The sequence below is a fragment of the Mauremys reevesii genome, linkage group 2, assembly GCF_016161935.1.
Source record: "Mauremys reevesii isolate NIE-2019 linkage group 2, ASM1616193v1, whole genome shotgun sequence".
Classification (NCBI taxonomy): Eukaryota; Metazoa; Chordata; order Testudines; family Geoemydidae; genus Mauremys; species Mauremys reevesii.
The window spans coordinates 45,174,115-45,197,003 of record NC_052624.1 but is presented as its reverse complement, the minus strand read 5'-3'; the positions used below and the strand labels follow the sequence as shown (position 1 = coordinate 45,197,003).

General features: G+C 41.8%; 1 protein-coding gene across 8 annotated transcripts; it reads left to right on the top strand.

Moving 5' to 3' along the window:
- Positions 1-59: 59 nt before the first annotated feature.
- LRRD1 (leucine rich repeats and death domain containing 1) lies at positions 60-22,003 on the top strand. Of its 8 annotated transcripts, none has more exons than XM_039521717.1 (6): positions 60-106; positions 4,283-6,598; positions 8,415-8,613; positions 16,213-16,374; positions 21,137-21,257; positions 21,451-21,746. In XM_039521717.1, the coding sequence occupies exons 2-6, from the start codon at positions 4,331-4,333 to the stop codon at positions 21,629-21,631; spliced, it is 2,931 nt and encodes a 976-aa protein (XP_039377651.1). In that variant the 5' UTR covers positions 60-106; positions 4,283-4,330; the 3' UTR covers positions 21,632-21,746. The 8 variants fall into 8 exon arrangements, with proteins under 8 accessions (XP_039377651.1, XP_039377656.1, XP_039377655.1 ...); XM_039521722.1 differs by having other exon boundaries at positions 72-203; positions 4,283-5,074; XM_039521721.1 differs by having other exon boundaries at positions 72-203; positions 4,283-5,098.
- The last annotated feature ends 886 nt before the right edge of the window (positions 22,004-22,889 follow it).

Here is a 22,889-nt window from a genome sequence, read left to right as displayed (position 1 = left end):
GTGCGCATGCGCTAGACTCGTCTGCGCAGTACCAGCGAGAGACTTTTCCTGTTGTCATAGCAACTGGATGCAGCGTCTGAGCCGCCGCTGCCGCCGCCGGAGGCGGGTGTGTCCGCGGCTGCGCGCCGTCCACCCCTTTCTCGCCCCTGGGCTAGCGGGGCCGAGGCGTCGCCTCTCATCCGCCTGCTTGGGGGCCGCGCCAGGTGCTGGGGACGGGCTGCCGAACGGCCCCATGCGTGGCGGGCAGAGCCGTGGCCCTCAGTCCGTGGCGTGGCGGCCAGGGAGCCTTGGGGGCCGTCTGCTGGCGGGGGCGGGGCAGGAGCAGCGCTAGGAGCGGTGTGGGATGAAGTGACTTGACAAGGGAGTTTGTAGGGTAAAGCAGGTGCTGCGGCTGACAGGGAGCCAGGTGCTGGAACTAGGGGTGACGCCTGGTTGGAGGGGTCTCCATACAGTTTGGCTAAATGGGTCTCAGCACCCCCACTATACAAATTGTTCCTGCACCCCTGCGAGGAGTACTGCCCGGCTGTGGAAGAGCTGACTTTGTGGGTGCTCCATCCTTGGAGCACCCACGGAAAAAAATATTGGGTGCTCAGCACCACAGGCAGCCTTGAGGGTCAGCACCTCCACCCCACCCCAGTGCTGCCCCTCTGCCAGTGGCCCTGCGGGCCAGCTCATCCCCCTCCCAGCACCTCCCGCCTGCCACGATTAGCTGTTCCGCCACGTGCAGGAGGTGCTGGGGTAGGAGGAAGAGCAGGGTCAGGAAGAGGTGGGGGAGGGATAGAAAGAGGGGAGGCGGAGGTGGGAAATGGTGGGGCAGGGGTAGAGGCTTGGAGGAAGGGGTGGAATGGGGGCAGGCCTGGGGCACAGCAGGGGTTAAGCACCCCCCAAGATCTGAATAAGTTGGCGCCTATGGCCTCTCCCCTGGTAACTCAGTGCTAGACCCAACAAAGCATTTGGATAGTTACTTTGGGGAACAATCCTGTGCTGGCCTCCACCAAATTTACTAGATGACCAAATAGACTCCCTGGATGTCTAATTTGTGTGACTCAATGGGAGCATCACCTGTGGAATGAGGCTGGCACATGGCCAGGGGCGGCTCTAGAAATTACGCCACCCCAAGCAGGGCGGCGCGCTCGCCGCCCTTCCCCGGTCCCGCGGCCGGGGCAGAAGTGTCTGCGGCGGGTGCGCTGGTTCCGGGAGCTGCCTGCAGGAGCTCAAGCGGAGCCGCGGGAAGAGGGGACCGTCGGCAGTCATGCCTGCGGCAGGTCCGCTCCTCCCGGGGCTCCGGTGGACCTCCCGCAGGCATGACTGCGGAAGGTCTGCCGGAGCCGCTTGCCGCCCTGCCGGGACAATGCCGCCCCACGCGCCTGCTTGGCGCGCTGGGGTCTGGAGCCGGCCCTGCACATGGCCCTCATGAAAATATTGTATTTCTGTGTGCTCATGAAAGCTTAGTGTAAAGTACTAAATACTGAAGTAAATCAGCCCTTTCCAAAACTATACCCATTTATCATAAAAATGTAACTCAAGTAAGATATTAAGTAAGATAGAGAACTGTGATTCATCTAGCAGCTGCTCTTATGGGAGTTTTGACTTCATTAGGAGAATAGGACCAATTTTAAATAATTTTAAAACCAATTTATTGTCAGGAGTAATGAGTTATATCTAAATGTTCTCAGAGCTAGATCCACAAAGGGACTTACGCATTGTGATGCAACGCCTTATTAGGTGCCTAGGGAATCACAGGAACAACACTGTGATACACAAAGCCTGAGTTAGGCACTGAGACTCCTATAAAATGAATGGGGAGAGAATGCATTTTAGACAGCAATCCACAATAGGGTGACCAGATGTCCCGATTAGGGACAATCCCGATATTTGAGGCTTTTTCTTATATAGACTCCTATTATCCCCCACCCCCTGTCCTGATTTGTCACACTTGCTGTCTGGTCACCCTAATCCACAACTAGGTTGGGCATCCCCTAAACTAGCCAATGGGAGATGCTGACAATAGGAGTGTGTCCTTAACTTCGCTCCTCTTATTCAGTTATGCACCTAAATCAAAGAAGCCTATCTCTGCTAGTGATCCACAAACAGGAACCCTTCTCCTACAGTCAGGTGGCTTAGGCACCTAAGTAGATTCTTGTGAGAATTAGTTAGATTTCTGCCTTGCTCTACATACAGAGGAGGTGGAAGTGCTGACCTGATGACTTTTAATCCAGTGGTTAGAGCACCCACCTGGGATGTGGCAGACACAAGTTCAATTGCCCCCTCTAACTGGGGAGAATGGAGGGGCGGAAGGAATTTGAACAGAGGTCTACCAGGAGAATGCTCTAACTACTGAGCTATGGGATACTCTAACATGGGGCTTCCTTAGTCTCTTCTGTTGACGCTTTTCCACTGTGAATAAATACTCATACTGTGAGATGAGAGTGAGAATGATTCTGTAGCCTGGTGACTAGGGCACCTGCCTGATGAGTGGAAGAGCCCGAGTCCAGTCCCCTTTCTGAAATGAATGCTTTTGCCCCCTGTCATAGGGTCTCACCCCCACTTTGAGCTTTTGGGTTCAAAGATGGGGACCCGCATGTATTCTCCCCCCACCCTAACCCTTAGGGTAGGTTTCCTTTTCGCTGCCACCACTCGATTGATTCGGTGAATCGAGACACCCCTCTGTTCCCCCCCCTCCTCCTTCCAGAGACTTTCCTGGGGAAGCACAGATCAAATCACAGAGGGAGAAAGATTCCTTTCACTTTCCTCTCCCTTCCCTGCTTTCTCTGCTTGGAGACAACCCTTGTCTCCACAGAGTGACGCCTAGCTTCCTTCCCCTGAATCCACAGGTAAGGAACTTAACCAAGTCCTGAATCTAAAAGAGTTTGTTAAAAGAATAAAAAAAAGGAAAAAATACACAATCTCTATGAATCCAAGATAGACATTCATAGGGTCTAATCTTATTAATCCCTGGAGAAATTTCTCCCTTTTCCTCAGTACAAACAATACAGGCAAAATTACGAATAATCAATACAAACACACAGAATTGCAGACACAGAATTCTTATATGAAATTACCCAGTACTTCTAATACTCACTAGCTTGAATAGAAGAAATTAGTTCAGAAAGATGAGCAGACTTGATTAAGCGTCTGGGCTGGTGTAGTTCCAGACGGCTAAGAACACAGAACAAAGAACACAGAGACCCAAGTTCCCGCTCTCTGGGATTTTCAAATTCTCTTCCCTGTTTGGTCCTTTGGTCAGGTGTTTCACCAGGTCTGTGTTAACCCTTTACAGGTAGAACTTAACCCTTAACTAACTACTTATGACACCCCCCCAGGTTTGTGACTCACTCTAGGGCTTTGGCAGGAGGTAGGCATCTGAATGTATATAGTGAGGCAGCATTATGCATACTCAGAGGCAGAAATGTAGGTACCTACGGAACGTTTTACCCTAAAAAGTTAGACACTGAATGAGTTTAAGTGCCTACAGCATTTGGTGGGAGTTTTGTGAATCGCAGTGGAGCATAAAACTGGGATTTAGGCACTTAAGTGTGGGGTATAGATTCCTAAGTCTGGGGTCTAAGAGGCTAAGTACCTTTGTAAATCCCACCCTCAGTTAGTTGAAGATCACTTTATGTGATATGTCCATATGCATCCATATAGATATATATTAAGGATGGTACTTAAGAAATTTCTAACATACATCAAGATATTTTGATTAGAGCTTTTATTGTAAACATTTTGGCCAAGATTTTCAAAAATAGCAGCTTAATTTATATTTAGACACCTTAATACGTTTACAGGACCTGTTGGATGCACAGTATTTTTTAAATCAGGTCACTTGAGTGCTTAAATATGGATTAAGGAGCCTAAAATTAGCCTCCTATTTTTTAAATAAAATGGCCTTTTTTACTTTTCATATTATTTGTCAATCTGAATGTGTTAATCTAATTATTTTATAAAAACAAAGGGACATCTCAATTCCCTTTCAACTTAATCCCAGGATTTGGTGACATCATGGAAACCCACAGAACAAATCTAGAGTTGTTTGTGATGCTGTGTTTTTCTGTTATTCTAGTCAAGAAAATCTATATGGCAAAGGACTGTACTAAAAAAATAATGAGCATCAGAATTAAAGCCAAATCCGGTTTTCAGAAAACAGCCCAAGTAAATGGATGGGTGCATATTTCCATTAAAAATCATTATTATTATAAAATTCTGTTATAATCACTAGTTCAGTCCCATAATGTTAAACAACGTGTTGCTTCATATGGTTTCCACACTTACAATTTTTCAGTTTCTGAAGAGATAACAGGAAAGGAATTAACGATCCATTCATCCCGCAATGTCTGAAAATTTATCAACAAGCAGGAAGGAAAAGAATGAGGATGAAGTCGCAGCTAGCCTAAATACTGAAGGACTGAACAAAAGCCCTCACGAGGTTTCTGAAAGTGATGCTAGGAAAGACTCATTACAATCAGTAGAGAATTTTGACATGGCTGGAAAATCATCAGCAAGGTCTCTTGAAAAAAAAGATGAACTCATAGTTGGCCTAAATACTGAAGGACTGAATGAAATTCCACATGAAGTTACCGAAGCAGATGCTAGTGAAGACATTTTACAATCATTTGAGAGTTTTCAAATTATCGAAGAATTATCAACAAGTATGTCAAATGAAAAAGAAGATGATGAAAACATAGCTGATTTTAGTGATGATGGAATGATGGAACTCCCCCAAGAAGTTTTTGAAACAGATACCAAAAGAGACAAAGTACAATCAGCGGAAAACTTTGAAATAGCTGAAGTATTCTCAACAAGTATATTACCTGAAAAAAAGAGTGGTGAATTCCTAGCTGATCTAAATGCTGAGGGGATGATGGAAATCTCTCAGAAGATCTCTGAAAGAGATGTGGAAAAAGACACATTACACTCACTAGAAAATCTTGAAGTGTTTCAAAAATTATCAACAAGCGTGTTACAGGAAACAGGGGATGCTGAAGAATTAAACCAAATCCCTCAAGAAGTTGTTGAAGGAGATGCTAAAAGAGATCAGTTACAATCAGAAGAGAATCCTGAAGTAGCTGAAAAGGTATCAACACATATATTGCATGAGGTAAAACATGGGGACTTTATGGTTAAACTAAATGCTAAAGGACTAAGGGAAATCCCTCAAGTAGTTTTTGAAATACAAATGTTAAAATATTTGCATTTAAACAACAATGAAATCAAAACTTTACATAAAAATTTAGGTAATCTGACAAACCTGGAAATACTATCCATTGAAGGAAATGGATTGATAGCATTGCCACCTGAAATTTCCCTACTTCACAAACTGAGAGTTTTGAACATCAGTCACAACCAGTTATCATGTCTCCCTAAAGAGTTATCTAAGCTTGTAAATATTAAGCAACTTTTTGTCAGTCACAATAACATTGAAGAATTCCCAGCTGCCTTGGAATGCCTTGAAACCTTGGAAATTTTAGATCTTGCTGTAAATCATTTAAAAACACTGCCAGAAAATATGGTTAGCATGAAAAATTTGAATGTACTCAACCTTGATTCCAATCAAATCTTAATATTCCCAAAGGTCCTCTGTTACCTTCCAAATCTAATCAAACTCAGCATTTCGGGGAACCTGATTCAGAGTTTACCTAAGGACATTAAAGAGCTCAGGAGATTACAAGCACTTTCAATGAATCACAACAAACTTATATTTCTGCCTGTGCAGCTTTTTCAACTAGCAAAACTACAAAAACTCAGACTGGATGATAACAAGTTGGAAGTTCTTTCAGACAAAGTTGAGAATTTGCAAGAACTTAGAGTTCTTAGTCTTGCCAACAATTTATTCAAAAACATTTCAGAGAATCTTTGCAATTGTACAATGCTGGAATGTCTTATTCTTCATGGCAATCAGCTAACACAACTTCCTAATAGGATGCACAGACTTAAACGTTTAAGGGAACTTTGCATAAGTAGAAATCAAATGGATAACCTAGATGAACAGATATCACGTATTAAAGACCTCTCCATTATAGAAGCTTCTGGAAATGCATTAACGTGCATTCCTGTTGAAATAAAAAATTGCATGCAGATAATTAAAGTCGACTTGAGCTATAACAAACTTTCTCAGTTTCCAGTTGGATTGTGTGCACTGGTTGCTCTTAAAATCTTAAACCTCAGTGGAAACTATATTTCAGAAATAATAACTGAAATTTCTTTTATTGAAAATTTGGAGCACCTAGAATTAAATAGAAACAAACTGTCCTATTTTTCTGAACACTTGTGCAGACTTACAAAACTAATTTACTTAGATTTAAGTGAAAATGAAATAAATAGCATTCCAAAAGAGGTATCTAATATGAAGTATCTCCAGGTCCTTCTTTTATACCACAACAAATTTGTCTCATTTCCCAGGGAACTGTGTGCTTTAAATAGTTTACAGAAACTTGATCTTTCAGAGAATCAAATACAGTGCATTCCCTCAGATATTTGTAATCTGCAAATGATCAAAGATTTAAATTTGTCAAATAATCAGTTAGTATCTTTTCCATCTGAAATATGTCATCTTTCATCACTGGAGAAACTCAAGTTGTGCCAAATAAACGGATTGAAGGTAAGAGAACATTGTTTTCTTTGGGCAAAAAAACCCACATACAGATTGCTGTACTGAAAAATTAATAGTAGAATTTCTTCTAAGGGTTTTTGTAATGCACCTACAGTTAGCAAAGAACAGGAATAGTTTGTAAATGGGCTAAAATGTAACATAAATGTAATTGGCTACTGATTGAAAATGTCTTTTGTAACTTTTTGGTTATGAATTGATTAAAATATTCTCAGTGATGTAGGTCTGATTCTGACCTCACATTTATGTAACTCAGGAATCTCTCAGTTTGTCATTTTGATAAAAACTGAATTAGTTTGATCAGCAATAATATAAGTATATTCTATTCCAGTTGCACCTGCAGTGTGGACTCAGGTGCCTCCTATTCTGATGAATATTGACAACCAAAATGACCAATCAGAATTATGCAAATAATCCCACTTCTAGGAATCTTCTGTGTGAAAGGAATAAAACCTTACAATTTCTATTCTGTGTGTTGAAACAGGATTTAGACAAACACAATATTTATCATTGCAGTCTCACTCATTTCAGCACAGATGGTTACACAAGATATTTTACTTGTAATAGAGAAAATTGCCTCAGACTTCTAAAGTCTAATTTTCTGGACTGCTTGTTTCTTTTGTGCTAAGGAGCAGAACTAAGAAATTTTCCACTAAAAAAAATCTGTCTACCTCCTCTTCAGACTAAAATAGCAGATGAGTAGTTGTCATGGAGAGGAGTTAGCATTGTGACACTCTACCACCAATGGAAATGGAAACAAACACTGTTATTGTTTCTGAAGCAAGCCCTTCCTTCTCATAACCCAGCACTTATAAATTTAAAGTGTAAGGACACACAATCATTTGCTGAAAAACTTCTGGAGCTCACTCATAAAATAATATTGGCTATTTTAATCTCTCTTGTCACCAAAATTTGCTGAATCAGCATTTCAACATCTGGTTTCTTACAGGGCTCTCCTTTCTTTTGTGTGTGTAAATATATATATGACTTCTATGAGGGTACTACATCCTTCACTTGCAGGGGAATAGACTTGGTGATCTAACAGATCTGTTCCATTTCCAATTAGTATGGTAATCCTATTCACTGTACAGAGAAGAAAAAAAAAAGTCATTCCATTTTACTGTCCCACTGCTATAAAAGGAAAAGCATAGAAGAGAATAAATATTTCTTTTCATTCTGACTACAAAACAAAGGAGAGAAAATGTGATTTTTTTCAATTTCTTCAAAGAGGGCAAAATCACTTCTTTAGTCACATTTATTAATCAAATAATTAATCAAAAGATTCCCCTCCTCCAGTTCCAACAATGCAGACACTATCCCATAGTACAATTGTTATCAGCATTGATAGAAATACTATTTTATTTTATCTAGAGAAAATTCTTCTGCTGATTCTATGCCTATCACCAGGGCTGGCTCCAGGCACCAGCGAACGAAGCAGGTGCTTGGGGCAGCCAATGGGAAGGGGCGGCATGTCTGGGTCTTCGTCGGCAATTCGGCGGTGGGTCCCTCTTGGAGCGGAGGACCCACAACCGAATTGCCACCGAGGAATGAAGCGGCACAGTAGAGCAGCTGCCGCCAAAGTGCGGCAAAAAAGCCTGAGCCAGCCCTGCCTATCACCAAAATTCTTACTGGAAAACAAATAATTATCCATCAGAATGGAAGGCTATAAGTTTTTATTGGTGGAACTGAGTTACAGAACATCATTCTATAAGTAGGAAAAATTACCTTTTCAGCTTTTTATGCAAGAAAATACTGTCATTTACTAAATAAATGAGTAAATGTAGCAATTATTTTATCTATTTCCCAGTTAACTAAACTTCCAGAGGAGCTGTCTAAACTGACTTGCCTCAGAGAGCTGGATATATCTCACAATGCATTAAAAGACATTCCAGAAGGCATAGGGAAACTGAAACACTTGGTCAGCTTAACTGCAAATAATAATTACATTAGTCAGCTTCCCAAATCTGTTACATCATTGAGTGATCTACAACAACTCAATCTGAGTGGTACGTATCAGGTCCCCATCCGTTATTGAATGCGAGCATAAAAATATTGAGCCAGCGGAGTCTATAAATATATTAAATAAGCAAACAGGTTGAGGGAGAGAGAAAATACAACTTCCCATTTTTCATGTATACTGCAGTATCTTTGGTGTCTTCATACTATAGAACCTCTCTCAAGTTTAGCATCTCCTAGCATGTCTGTTGCAGGGACCTAACTCTGGAATTGCACACATGATCTGATTTTACTTTCAAATGAATGTGAGACTATTAAAGGCATGAGACACATGTGAGATGGCAGATATTAAGTATTAATAGTATCAGAGGGGTAGCCGTGTTAGTCTGGTTCTGTAGAAGCAGCAAAGAATCCTGTGGCACCTTATAGACTAACAGATGTTTTGCAGCATGAGCTTTCGTGGGTGAATACCCACTTCTTCGGATGCAAGCAGTGGCATCCGAAGAAGTGGGTATTCACCCACGAAAGCTCATGCTGCAAAACATCTGTTAGTCTATAAGGTGCCACAGGATTCTTTGCTGCTTCTAAGTATTAATAGTTATTCTAGGTGGCTTCCAGTCAGTTACAGAGTTGATTGTTGTTTTTTCGGTGGGAGGAATTCCTATTATTTTGTGGATAATATTACTTGGTTCCAAACTGAGCTATCTGCCTTTACACTCACAGTATAATATCTTGTGGGAACAAACATTTACTTGAGATTCAACTGTTCTTGCTCACTAAGACCTGTATCCACAAGGCCTCAGGTTTAGGGGCTTAAGTCCCGTTTATAGGCACCACTGCAATCCACCAGGCTCTTGGTTGGCTGCCACTTAACCTCATTGGCATATAAGTTTTTGCAATAAAAGTTTCCTAGGTGCCTATGTTTCTGCCCCTGGGCATACATATTCCTGCCCCATTTTCTAGGCTTCTGGAACACCTATCTCTCATCTAAGCCCCAAGGCAATCCATGACTTGGGGGAAGATAGGATATCCCCTGCCTAAGTCATGTGCAGGGCCTGAGCATGCTCAGAGGCCACTAGAGATACACAAAACAAGTGTGTGTGTGTGTGTGTGTGTAAAAAGGAGGCTTTCCCTTTAACCCAGTGGTTAGGGTACCACTGGTTCAAGTTCCTGCTCTGACTAACTCAGGCTTTATAGATCACAGTGCTCTTTCTGTGGTTTTCTAGACAACTAAAAGTTCAGTGTCACAATGCCTAAGTCCCTTTGTGGATTCAGGCCTAAGTTTCTGGAAGCACTTAGGACTATCAGAGCTAAAGTCTATGAATAGGACCTATTCTTGGTTGTTTGGGAAGCACTGGTTCTGTTGTTGGTAGAGATTCTCAGCATCTCCCTTGGGGGCAAGTGCTAGTAGATGCTATTTTAAGGTCTCATCTCAAGAAATCACCTTTTGATGTTGACAGTCTCACTAACTATTGACCTGCCCACAGTCTTCCCTTCATGGAAACATTGGCTGAGATGGTAATGAGGCAATGATGGTGGTCACTGGAGTCCTCAGATTTCCTTGTCTCCAGTCAATCGAGTTCTAAGCTTGGGTCTGAGACAGAAACTCTGATGCTGGTGGTCTCCTCCTAATAGTAGATGAGGAGTGTTCATCCTGAATCTTTTAGATCTACCTGCTGCCTTTGATACGATTTGCCAAGAGGTGTTGTTGACACAACTCTAGTTCCTAGCAAGATTATATATATTAACTCTTAAGTGTCTTTGTTTTTTTGGTTTTTGTTTTCTTTTTAAAGAGAACCCTGAGGGTAGTTTGGGACAAATTGCTTATTTGCTTCCAGGTTGGTCTCATGTGTGGTACAACAGGATTTACTCTGTCAGCCCTCCTGTACAACTTGTATTTCAGGTCATTATAAAGGTTATTTAGGAGACATGGCCTACACTGGTTTCAGAATACTGATGATATCCAGCTCTATATCTCCATCATTTCTGAGCCTCAAACAGTTTCTGTATGAGATTGGATGAGGATAATTCCCAGACAAAATTGAAGTAATTGTCAATAGGTTATGGGGAAGCAAATTAAAGAAGTACTTTGGTGCTGCTATTTATAACAGAGTTTCACAATATGGTGCTTGCTCAGTTAACAGCTGTAGGCAAAATCAGTTCTTTCCATTTGCACCTGGTGAGATGACTGTAACCATCTAATTTGGTTGTGGGCTTTCACTAAAGTTTTCCATACATTTGTCACCTAAAGACCAGGCTACTCTAATGTGTTCTGTGGTACATATTAAAACCATGGGGAAGCTGAAGCTGATGATGACTGGCTGCACAAATGTAAATAGAATTTAATCCCATGAATAAATTGCACCTATGCCATGTACTAGACATCTATTGGTTTCTTAATGGGTGTTCCTTTTAACTTATAAAGTAGGGCTGTCGATGAATCGCAGTTAACTCACCCAATTAACTCAAAAAATTAATTGTGATTAAAAAATGAATCATGATTAATCACAGTTTTAATTGCACTGTTAAACAATAGAATACCAATTGAAATTTATTAAATATTTTGGACATGTTTCTACATTTTCATATATATTGTATTCTCTGTTGTAATTGAAATCAAAGTATATTTTTATTACAAATATTTGCACTGTAAAAATGATAAAAGAAATAATATTTTTCAATTCACCTCATACAAGTACTTTAGTGCAATCTTTTTGTCCTGAAAGTATAACTTACAAATGTAGATTTTTTTTGTTACATAACTGTACTCAAAAACAAAACAATGTAAAACTTCAGAGCCTACAAGTCCACTCAGTCCTACTTCTTGTTCAGCCAATCGCTAAGACAAACAAGTTTGTTTACATTTACAGGAGATAATGCTGCACTCTTCTTATTTACAATGTCACCAGAAAGTGAGAACAGGCATTTGCATGGCACTTTTGTAGGCAGCATTGCAAGGTATTTATGTTAAAAGGTTTTAATGCTGGTTTAAAAAAAAATTGCATTAATTAAATTTGTGACTGAACTCCTTGGGGAAGAATTGTATGTCTCCTGCTCTGTTTTACCTGCATTCTGCCATATATTTTGTATTATAGCAGTCTTTGATGATGACTCAGCACATGTTGTTCCTTTTTAAGAACACTTTCACTGCAGATTTGACAAAACACAACGAAGATACCAAAGTGAGATTTCTAAAGATAACTACAGCACTTGACCCAAGGTTTAAGAATCTGAAGTGCCGTCCAAAATCTGAGAGGAACAAAGTGTGAAGCATGCTTTCAGAAGTCTTAAAAGAGCAGCAATCTGATGCGGAAACTACAGAAGCTGAACCACCAAAAAAGAAAATCAACCTTCTGCTGGTGGCATCTGACTCATTATGAAAATGAATATGGGTCTTCTTTGGATCATTATCAATCAGAACCCGTCATCAGCATGGACGCATATCTTCTGGAATGGTGGTTGCAGCATGAAGGGACATATGAATTTTTAGTGCATCTGGCACGTAAATATCTTGCAACCCCAGCTACAACAGTGCCATGTGAATGCCTGTTCTCACTTTCAGGTGACATTATAAACAAGAAGCGGGCAGCATTATCTCTAGCAAATTGTAACCAAACCAAAGTAGGACTGAGTGGACTTGTAGGTGCTAAAGTTTTACATTGTTTTATTTTTGAATGTAGTTTTTTTGTACATAATTCTACATTTGTAAGTTCAACTTTCACAATAAAAAGATTGCACTAGAGTTCTTGTATTAGGTGAATTGAAAAATACAATTTGTTTTGTTTTTTACAGTGCAAATATTTGTAATAAAAAATAAATATAAAGTGAGTACTGTACACTTTGTATTCTGTGTTGTAATTGAAATCAATATATTTGAAAATGTATAAAACATCCAAAAATATTTAAATAAATTGTATTATTAACAGTATGATTAATCATAATTAATTTTATCACACAATTAATGTTTTAATTGCTCAACAGCTCTACTTATTTTCAAATTGTATTTTTAATTATATCTATAAAATAACTTAAAATTTGTACGAAATTAAATGTGGTTCCAAGTGTGATACCAATAGAAATGATGGAGTCAAATGTTATTGAGTCACGTACATGATTGTGATTGGTAAACATAAATGCCAAAATAATTAGAAAAATAAAATCACATTCTTAATAAAAGAAAGATTAATCACTTATGTTAAAATTAAGTAAATATGTTTTTAGTGGAGTGAAAAACAGTTGACTAAAATAGAATAGATAATGGCAGTAACGCAGACTGTGTCTGTTAGAGAAAGTAAGAAGATTTTTAGTATATTTGTTTATCTCAACTAAAGATAATGTACACAGTATCAAGCTCGTGTTTCTGATAGCTGTGTTAAGGCTCCAAAACTGATACCTCAAGTCTTGGGATTGGGAATATCTTGCTGTATTATCTCCTGGTTGTTCTAAATTTACATATAAACTTAAAATATATATTGGTGTTTATATATATATTTTTCTTTCTTTATATACTAATTAAATACAGTGCTTCTCTCAGCTAATTTCTAAACTATTATCTGCACAAAAACTTGTGTTTTCAGGTGCCTAAGTAGTCCCTGGAATTACAGTTAAAGTTGCCCCCACCCAAATCTGAAATGGCACCCCTGCTTCTCACTGCCTGGTTCACATCCCCAGTGTGCGGCTGCCTGCTGCAGCTGCACATGCTCGGGACAAGGCTGACAACACTTAGGTTTGCAAACTGGCTGGGGCTCAGGAGCTGCACAGACCCAGCATCCATCCCCCTTCCAGCCCACTGCCTCCTCCAGGTGCCACTAAGGATGGAGGACAGAGCACAAGGAGTCTGGGTAACGCTTCCTACAGTACCTGTGCTCATTTAACCCTCTCTAGCACTGAGGCCCCATGCTCCAGGTTGACAACAATGTGAGTTTTTGTATTATGGCTGAGTCTTCAAATCTTCCAAATATCTACTTTGCCATGTGCAAATGGATAATTTTTAATATATAATATATTCTCTGATTTAAAGTAATTAGCTATTAGTATTAGCTAACCAGTATTTTTCCAGATACTTGCTTTTATTATTATTGTTGTTGTTGTTATTAGTATTATTAGTTTATGTATTGACTTAGTTTTTTTCCTATTGATTTTCTGTGAATAAATGTTGCACCAGTGAGCTGCCATAGATGAAGTTTAAAACCATCTGTCTGTATATATTTTTATTCTCCTTTTGAGGATAACATAGTTAAAACACACAATTAAGTGCACATTGTTAAAAAAATAAGCTTGCAAATACCTTTTATGTGCCAGATATGCTAAACATTCGCATGCCCCTTCATGCTTAGTCTCTCCTGTTAAAGCGGTTCTGCTGTGGATAAATTACAGAAGAGTGATTAGAACAGCGGGACTGGAACTAGGGGGTCTCCCACCTCTCAGGAGGAGAGTGTCTATCTCACTTTCTCTCTCTAACCCAATGATGCTTTAAGTATTTATCCACAGTAGAACAGTCATTGGGATAGAGCGAAAGAGGGAGAGAGAATGACTCTAATTCAGTTGTTAAAATACCCCCTAATCCTGAGCTAAAATTTTTAAGGATTTTTCTGGATTTTGCATGGGCCTAGATCTGGTAAGTGTGCTCAGAGGATGCCTAACAGATAGGGTTGCCAGGCGTCTGGTTTTCGACTGGAATGCCTGGTTGAAAACAATCTGGTCCGCAGTGCAGTGGGAGCCTGGGGCTAAGGCAGGCTCGCTGCCTGCCCTAGCTCCGCGTGGCTCCCGGAAGCTGCTGCCAAGTCCCTGCAGCCCTTAGGCACTGGGGTTTCTGCAGCTCCAATTGGCCAGGAACTGCAAGCAATGGGAGCTGCGGGGGGTGGCTCCTGCGGATGCGAAAGCAGCATGCACCGCGCAGAGCTACCTCACCATTTATGTGCCTAGAGGCTGCAGGGACCTGGCGGTCGCTTCCTCTGAGCTGTGGTAAGTGCCGCCAGAACCCCAGGACCCCTGCTTGGAGTCCCCTCTCACACCTCAAGCCCCTCATCCCCTTCATAGTTCAGTGTTTTATAACAACAACAGATTATTCAAAATTTGTGAATTGGTAATTGATTTCTTTAAGAAAAATTTAATCTGAATTTTCTTTAGTGTAGAGCATATATAAATAGACATTTTGTCTTAAAATCAAATGACAGTCCAGCTGAGAGTTAAGTTCTATTGAAGCCAAACTCTAGTGCTCTACCACTTCTGAAATATTTTATTTGACGATTCTGAAAGGGTATAGAATATGTTTTTAAATATAAGTTTACTTTTATATGCTTGAGGGGAAACCTACTCCCAATTTATTTTTCTGTTGAACATAAAACCTCAAAAATCTCAGCCACCTGCACTGTGCTGGAGTTGGGATTGTAAAGGAATATGGCAGTTTGCGTTGAAGTTCTCTCCCCCAGTGTCCCGGTTGAGTGAAGGTTATGCATCTCTTCCTGCTCATCCACTGTACTTTACAGTCAGCTGGGCTGCTTAGAAGTCCTGATTTGGAAGTTATTTAAATGTTCCCTGATTAGCATTATGTAAATGATTTTCCTTTTACTTACACCAGTGTAAGGAGTAACCAGTTCAGAATTTCTTTCTGTTTCGTTACTCTGATCTTATTACTCTTCTCTTCAAGTCTCTTCACTGGCATTCCCTACCTTTCTGCACTGAGTTCAAATTTCTTCTCACCCTCAAGGCCCTGATCAACTTCTCTCCTATTTGCTTTTCTGCTTTCATTATTGTTCCCCTCTATTCCTCATTTTCCAAGCCTCCTATCTCTTTCTCTGCTTCTCCTGATTCCTTTGTATTATTCACTCTTGTCTTCACTCCTCTTCTTCCACTGGAGCAGTCTCCTTTTTCTTATGCCTCTACTAATGGATCTCCATCTCTTCCTTCAATGTCTCCTGAAGACACACTTCCTCCATAAGTTCTAACAATGACTTCTGTAAGATTCCCGGGGCTGCCCAGAGGATTCAGGGGGCCTGGGGCAGGGCCAGATCTTCAGCAGCAGTTCAGCAGCGGGTCCCTCTCGGAGGGAAGGACCCGCTGCCGAATTGCCACTGAAGAATGAAGTGGCGATGGTAGAGCAGCCTAAGTGCCGCCTATAGTCGCTCGTGCCCCCCCGCCCCGGCTTGTACTTACCAGGCAGCGCTCTGAGGCTTTGGCAGCACTTCAGAAGTGGGTCCTTCACTCACGCCGAGTCTTCCACTGCACTGAAGGACCCGCAGTCGAAGACCTGGAGCAAGTGAAGGGCCCACCGCCGAAAACTCAGAGCGGCTCGCGGAGCCCCTGCGGGGCCCGGGACCAATTGCCCCACTTCCCCCCCCCCACCCCCGACCCGGGCAGCCCTGAAGATTCCAACTCTATTTCAAACTTTTACAAGCACCTGATCTATTATTTGTGTCTGGACCTTTCTAACTTATATCTCCATTATGAACTTGATCCAAAGCCTATTAAAGTCAATGGAAAGATTCCCTATATTGCAAACATCTTGAGGCAGGGACTCTGTACACGGCTGAACTTATTATCAGAATCAACAAATAATTTTAAAGGAATTTCATTGCTTTGTTACTCATGTACTGAAATTCTTTAGCTCAATAGAATACAAATATAATTAACTATTTGTATTTTGTCAGGAAATCAGTTAATATGTTTGCCGAGTGGGCTCCAACATCTTCAGTCACTGAAGGATATAAATTTTGATGGAAATCCTCTGATCAGACCTCCACAGGAAGTCTGTAAAGGAAAACAACTATATACCATTGTATGCTACCTGGAGAGTGCTGATGAAAGAGATGGTATGTTAAGAACAAGTATATTATAATGCAGTATCCTGGAAAACACGCTGTTTAAGTGTTAAAGACAGCCTACTGTAGTAGGTATTAGAAATCCAGTGTTTTGCTAATGTAAGAATTCATGTTTCATATTTGTAATGTTTTCCCTTGCCTCGTCCCCATCCTAATGCTCACAGTTAGTGGTAACAGAATTTAATTATAATCTACAGTCTACCTAATTTTGTAGGGATCAAATAATGTTAATGTCAGATGGCGTGTCTGCTGGATTGTACCCCGTTCTGGCCAAACATATCACTGTAGGCACTCCCTGCCTCAGTTTCCCCTAATTCACCATCAATATGCTCAATGAAGCTTCTGAGGAGTCTAGTTTATTAACTAAGGCCCAACAAGAATACAAATAACCCTTCATCCCAGCATCTGAGATGGGAGAGAGAGTCAGTCTTAGTTTATCTGCTCCCACCTGAATCCACTTCTCCTCTCCATCCAGGCCCTTAACCATCGGGGTTCTCTTGGCTCAAGTACCTTCCCTGGAATCAGGCCTCTTATAGCTACCCGGGAAAAATCCTTCCCTGGAGCCAGGAGTCCACAGAGATCTGTCAACTGCACCTATTCTCCAAGGCAGCATGTAATTCTTGATGGGATGTGCTTCCTGCCACTGTTTGAGAGACTCATTCACTGAGATCAGGGATTCCTGGAGGCCTGCAAACTTTAGCTCTTTCCTTAGGAATCTCCTTTCTCTAGGAACACACTTTGTAGTCTACCTTTTCCGGTGAGCTCTCCCACAAGTTCCATGTCCCTAGGAGCACATGTTCTAGGCTCTTTTGGCCCATATCCACAAAGGGACTTAGGTGCTACAATCCTCAGCATTGCAACGCCTAACTTTTAGGCCCCTAAATGTCACAGGAACAAAACTTCAATCCACAAAGCCTGAGTTAGACATCTTGGTTGCCTTGGAATGGGATCTGCAAAAGCCAACATGCTATGCAGGGAGCTGCCTAAGCTAGCCAGTAGGAGCTGTTGATAACAGGGGTATGTCCTAAGCCCTCCTTCCCCCCTTGGAGACAGGTGCCTAATTCCAGGCTGCAGGGAGATGTCTATCTCTGCTTAGTGATCCATGAATGGGAACCAGCTGCCTGGAGTCAGGCAGTTGAGGTGCCTAAGGCATTTCTTGTGGGACTAAGTTAAGTGTCTGTCTCACTCCACAGAAAATGGCTGGAGGAGGAGAAAATAGTGGTGATGCCTAACTGATAACTTTTAGCCCAGTGGTTAGAGCACTCACCTATGATATGGGAGACCCAGGTTAAATGTCAGATGGGGAGAAAGGATTTGAACAGGGGTCTCCTACCTCACACTAGGTGCTCTAACCACTGATCTCTGGGATATTCTGATGCAGCTGAGCCCAGGTAATCCCTTTCAGGCTTATTAGGTAATTAACTGCCAACCAGCCACCTAGGTAACTAATTATGTCCAGTCTGGGTTGGCTCCTCCTCCTTTACAGACGTCTGTCACAGGTAGCCTGGGCTCTGACTCTCTATAATGGGGCAGCCCCCCATGACAGGTATCAAGTTTATAAGGTTTTTAAGAAGTTTTATTGTGTTGAAGTTGCATATCTTAGATCGATCCTCCCTCCCCCCGCCCCAAGTGTAGACCAGGCCTTAGAGTCTTGCATACAGTTATTCTTAATACTAAGTAACAAAAACATGGTTAAAGGGGAGTTAAGTCTGCTTAGCTGTGCCTAGTATCCTTCCAAAGGAGAAGTTGACAGTCAAAACCAGAAACCTGGATCCAGGAAATACACTGAAACGAAAACATAGAAAACCAGGAAATACAGAGTTAGCATCATTATGCCCCTTTCCCCTACTAACTCTGACCCTCTGAAGATAGCAATAGGCACTAGGAATGAAGTAGTACCTCACCCTTCCCTAACACTATCTGCCATTTTCTCTGCCCCCCCACACAACTCCAAATCCAAACACCTGTTCATACTCTCCCACAGGCCCTTACTGTGCTCTGTGCAACACCATTGGTCCAGGGAGCAGTAGAGGCAGGTTAACAGATATCATCCTGGATAAGAAGACTAAGTGAAGGGTATGGCAATGTGATCCCCCATATATGGATACCTTGGGGCAGGAATCAGAGGAGTTTAAATACTTAAAACTTCTTTAGCGTTTCCCCAACAATTCTCTTCTTCACCTTACTCGGTTAACCACCAAATATATTAGAGAGTGGCATGACACAATTCTGCCTGAGTGACCCTATATGGTGGTGATCAAAGGGGGCAGTGTTAAGATTTTATGGTGTAGGAGTCATAACTTAACTCCGCATTTCCTGATTTTCTAATGTATGTGTTTTATTTGGTTGAATGTATTTCCTGGATCTCACAGGTTTCTGGCTGCTAATACCTCCACTTCAACAAAGTTTTTGATAGTGGGTTCCGTTGCTTTTTGACAGGTTTCAGAGTGGTAGCCATGTTAGTCTGTATCAGCAAAAACAACGAGGAGTCCTTCTGGCACCTTGGAGACTAACAAATTTATTTGTGCATAACCTTTCATGTGCTAAAACCCACTTCATCAGATGCATGGAGTGGAAAATACAGAGGCAGATATAAATACACAGCACATCAAAAGATGGGGGTTGCCTTACCAAGTTGGGGGGGGTCAGTGCTAACGAGCCAATTCAGTTAAGGTGGAAGTGGGCTATTCTTAACAGTTGACAAGAAGGGGTGAATATCAAGGGAAGAAAAATCACTTTTGCAGTGCTAATGAGGCCAATGTAATCAAGGTGGCTCATTTCAAACAGTTGACAAGAAGGTGTGAGTATTAGCAGGGGGAAATTAGTTTTTGTAATGACCCATCCACTCCCAGTCTTTACTCAGGCCTAATTTGATGGTATCCAGTTTGCAAATAAATTCCAGTTCAGCAGTTTCTCATTGGAGTCTGTTTTTCAAGTTTTTTTGTTGAAGAATTGCCACTTTTAAGTCTGTTATTGAGAGTCCAGGGAGATTGAAGTGTTCTCCTACTGGTTTTTGAATGTTATAATTCTTGATGTCAGATTTGTGTCCATTTATTCTTTTGCATGGAGATTATCCAGCTTGGCCAATGTACATGGCAGAGGGGCATTGCTGGCACATGTCACATTGGTAGATGTGCAGGTGAATGAGACCCTGATGCTGTGGCTGATGTGGTTAGGATGGGACATCATCATAGGACCTAACCACAGCTTCAGCAGCCTCCCTCCCAGGTTCAGCTTCAGCAGCTCAAAAGGCAGAGAGCCTCTCTGCCTCCCCTCAGAAGTGGGAAGGGATTCCCATTTTTTGGCCAGCTCCAATTTTAAAAAACGTATCTATCAGCTGGAGACATCACCAAGAAGGATGGGGAGAAGTAGCCAGAGCTTTAGAGCCATCCGTAAAGTTCATACCCCACACTGGATGCACTCTTTGTCTCCAGGAGTGAGTGATAGGGAGTTCCAAAGCTCTTTCTCCTAAGTAGGGAGAAAGGGGAGCTGCAAAAGCCTTATGCTCACACCTGGGTACTATAGGAGGCTTACAGAAGTATAAACTGCCCAGTTCATCTCAATGGCATGTTCTCCTTCCCTGTTGGTGTCAATCCTGCATCTCTGTGCTATGCATGAAGCATAGCTGATCTTGGGCTTGACTTCACTACTGAGGTAAGTCAACCTAAGTTACGCCACTCCAGCTATGTGAATAACATAGCTGGAGTCAATGTCGTTTAGGTCAACTTACCCCCGTGTCTTCACTGCGCTGCGTCAATGGGAGACGCTCTCCAGTCAACTTATCTTACTCTTCTCGGAGAGGCAGAGTACCAGGGTCAACCAGAGAGCGCCCTGCCATTGATTTAGTGGGTCTTCACTAGCCCCGCTAAATCGATCCCTGCCTCACCGACTGCAGCAGCATCGATCTCCCTGTAGTGAAGATAAGATACTTATCCTGGTCTCAGCATTGTTGGTCTCTGCCTGTACCAAATCTGCCTATTCTGCGTTTCTCATCCCTGTGCATGTACTGTATATTTTTGACATGTACTGAGCCATCATTTTTAAAACAAGTAATTTTGCTAAGCCTGTATCTTGGGAATCCCTTAACAAAATGACTAAAAATTTGCATCTCAGACTACTAGGCACCCTGAAGTGGCACACCTACTTTCAAGCTAATCTGATGATACATATGGATTTCAGAGCACTTTGAATTAGTACATAAAAGATGTGTTTAGGTGTGTGAACTGCTTCATTCATCCCCGTGGCTTTTTCCCAACTCAGCGAGAAAGCCTCATGGCCATAAATACAGCCTGAAACAATTGAGATGCATGAACTTACCCATTCATCTCACTGGTGTGTTTTGTTCTACAGTTTCACCAGTGTACCAATAATATGCACCCTGCCTGTTTTTTCTCAACTTCCTACGTGACTCCACGTCCTTGTTCTGTGAGTCTCTGGTCATTTGCTATGTCAGACACATCTCAGCTCCCTGCCCTGGTCTGAGTGCTGTGTGTGTGTTTTCCCTTTCCTCCCCCGTCAATTAGCTCCCTGCTACAGTCACAATACTGTCTGTCTGTGCCGTACCGAGAACCTGCTAGTTTTCAGTCCTGCACTCTCTCGCTGCTGCATGTCTTTGCAATAACCAGAGTCTTGTAACAGATAAGCGGCATCCACAACTGAAAAAAGATTAATAGTTGTACAAATGGTGAATGTTAGATAAATTATATTAGTTTCATTTGATAAAGCATAACACTTGTAATATGTTTATATCCAGGGAAAATTTTGCAGAAGATATTTAAGATAATTTCTGGGAACGTTTCCTTTGAAAATTTTGAATTTTTCTGCCAGAAACTGCAATTTAATAGTGCTGAAATTAAATCTCTTGAAAATAACAGGTTAGTTACAAAGAAAAGCTTACAAAATAGTCTTATTCTTAGTATAATTTAGTTTCTGTTACTGTTTTTATGTCATGTAATAAACAATTGTGATAGTGATATAATCAAATATGTTATATACATATACTATCAAAATATTGCCTTTGACTTTCTCAAACATCTTCTCATTAGCATTTTTATTTTTTCTGTTTAGGACTCTTGTATTGGAAGAGAAAATCCTCCAGGCACTGGAGATCTGGAAAAGTGAAAACAAAGCTCTAACTCCTGCTGAAATGATAGATCAGTTGATCAGAGTATTAACAATGACAGGCATGCATTACCTGACCAACAAAGTGAAAGCTTTAAAACTCTATACACAGTCAGTAAAATTCTAAATAGCCGATGCATAAAAAAGCATTTTTATTTGTGAACAAGATGAAAGCTTGTGATATAATTATCTGTTTCTGAAAATATCATCATTCTGAATGTACCATAAATTGAGAGACTGAATGGTTAGTTTCTTATTAGAAGTTGGTTTGTAATTCTGTATGTCTTTTCAAAATGTCTTGAGTCCAAAAATTCCCCACACAAACACTCAAACCCTCAATGCCTTTTTTTCTTGATTTCTACAGTGGGAAAGAAGCATTTTTTAATAAGCTAAAAATACATTATCTGCTTACAGTGCATGTAAGATATGAAATCAAGAAAGTCATTATTTTTTACCTAAAATTGTTGTATCAAGCTGACTTCTTTATTATTGTGATATCTCCTACATTTAAATTCTTGAATAATTATATACTTTTCAAATTCTTTGTTTGCCATTTTAGTAGGTTATTTAGGACAAACTTTAGAAGGAGTATGTGGTTATATACTTTCCCCACTTGTTTAAAGTCTGTTAATGTGTGTGGGAGGGGAGCCAAAAAAACCCTGTTTTTCCTGGAAGTGGCACACCCACACACAGATATGGGAACCAAGAATTATACAGACGCCTCAATATAAGATCGGGAGATATGGCAGAGGAGGCCCTGGGGAAGTGGTGAAGAAAGTTGATATACATACTGTTCAAAACACTCATTAGGTATGTCTATGCAGCAAAGAAAAACCCGTAGCTGGCCCCTGCCAGCTGACTCGGGCTCACAGGGCTTGGGCTGCAGGGCTGTTTCAGTGCTGTGTACTCAGCTCAGGCTCAGCTCAGGCTGTAACTCGGGCTGTAGAACCCTCCCATCCCAAAGGACAGGGGCGGCTCTAGGCACCAGCGGGCCAAGCCTCCTGGGGAGGGCGTCATTTGGCTCCGGGAGCCCGGGACGAGCGGACTTGCCGCAGTCATGCCTGCGGCGGGTCCCGTCTTCCCGCGGCTCCGGTTGAGCTCCCGCAGGCATGACTGCGGCAGGTCCGCTCGTCCCGGGCTCCGGTGGACCTGCTGCAGGCATGCCGGCGGGAGCTCCACCGGAGCCAAATGCTGCCCTCCCCAGGACGCCGGAGCCGCGGGAAGAGGGGACCCGCCGCGGGACTGGGGAAGGGCGGCGCAGCGCTCCGCGCTGCTTGGGGCAGCCTACTTTGTAGAGCCGCCCCTGCCAAAGGATCCTAGAGTTTGAGCTCCAGTCCAAGGCCAGAAGCCTACCCAGCAATCAAATAGCTCCACAGTCCAAGCCC

What these genes read in the sequence shown, in the direction of transcription:
- LRRD1 (XM_039521717.1), top strand. Translation starts at nt 4,331, where the DNA reads ATGTCTGAAAATTTATCAACAAGCAGGAAGGAAAAGAATGAGGATGAA. An exon ending in ACAACAACTCAATCTGAGTG is followed by an intron (nt 8,614 to 16,212) that starts GTACGTATCAGG and finishes GTATTTTGTCAG; the next exon opens with GAAATCAGTTAATATGTTTG. An exon ending in GAGTGCTGATGAAAGAGATG is followed by an intron (nt 16,375 to 21,136) that starts GTATGTTAAGAA and finishes GTTTATATCCAG; the next exon opens with GGAAAATTTTGCAGAAGATA.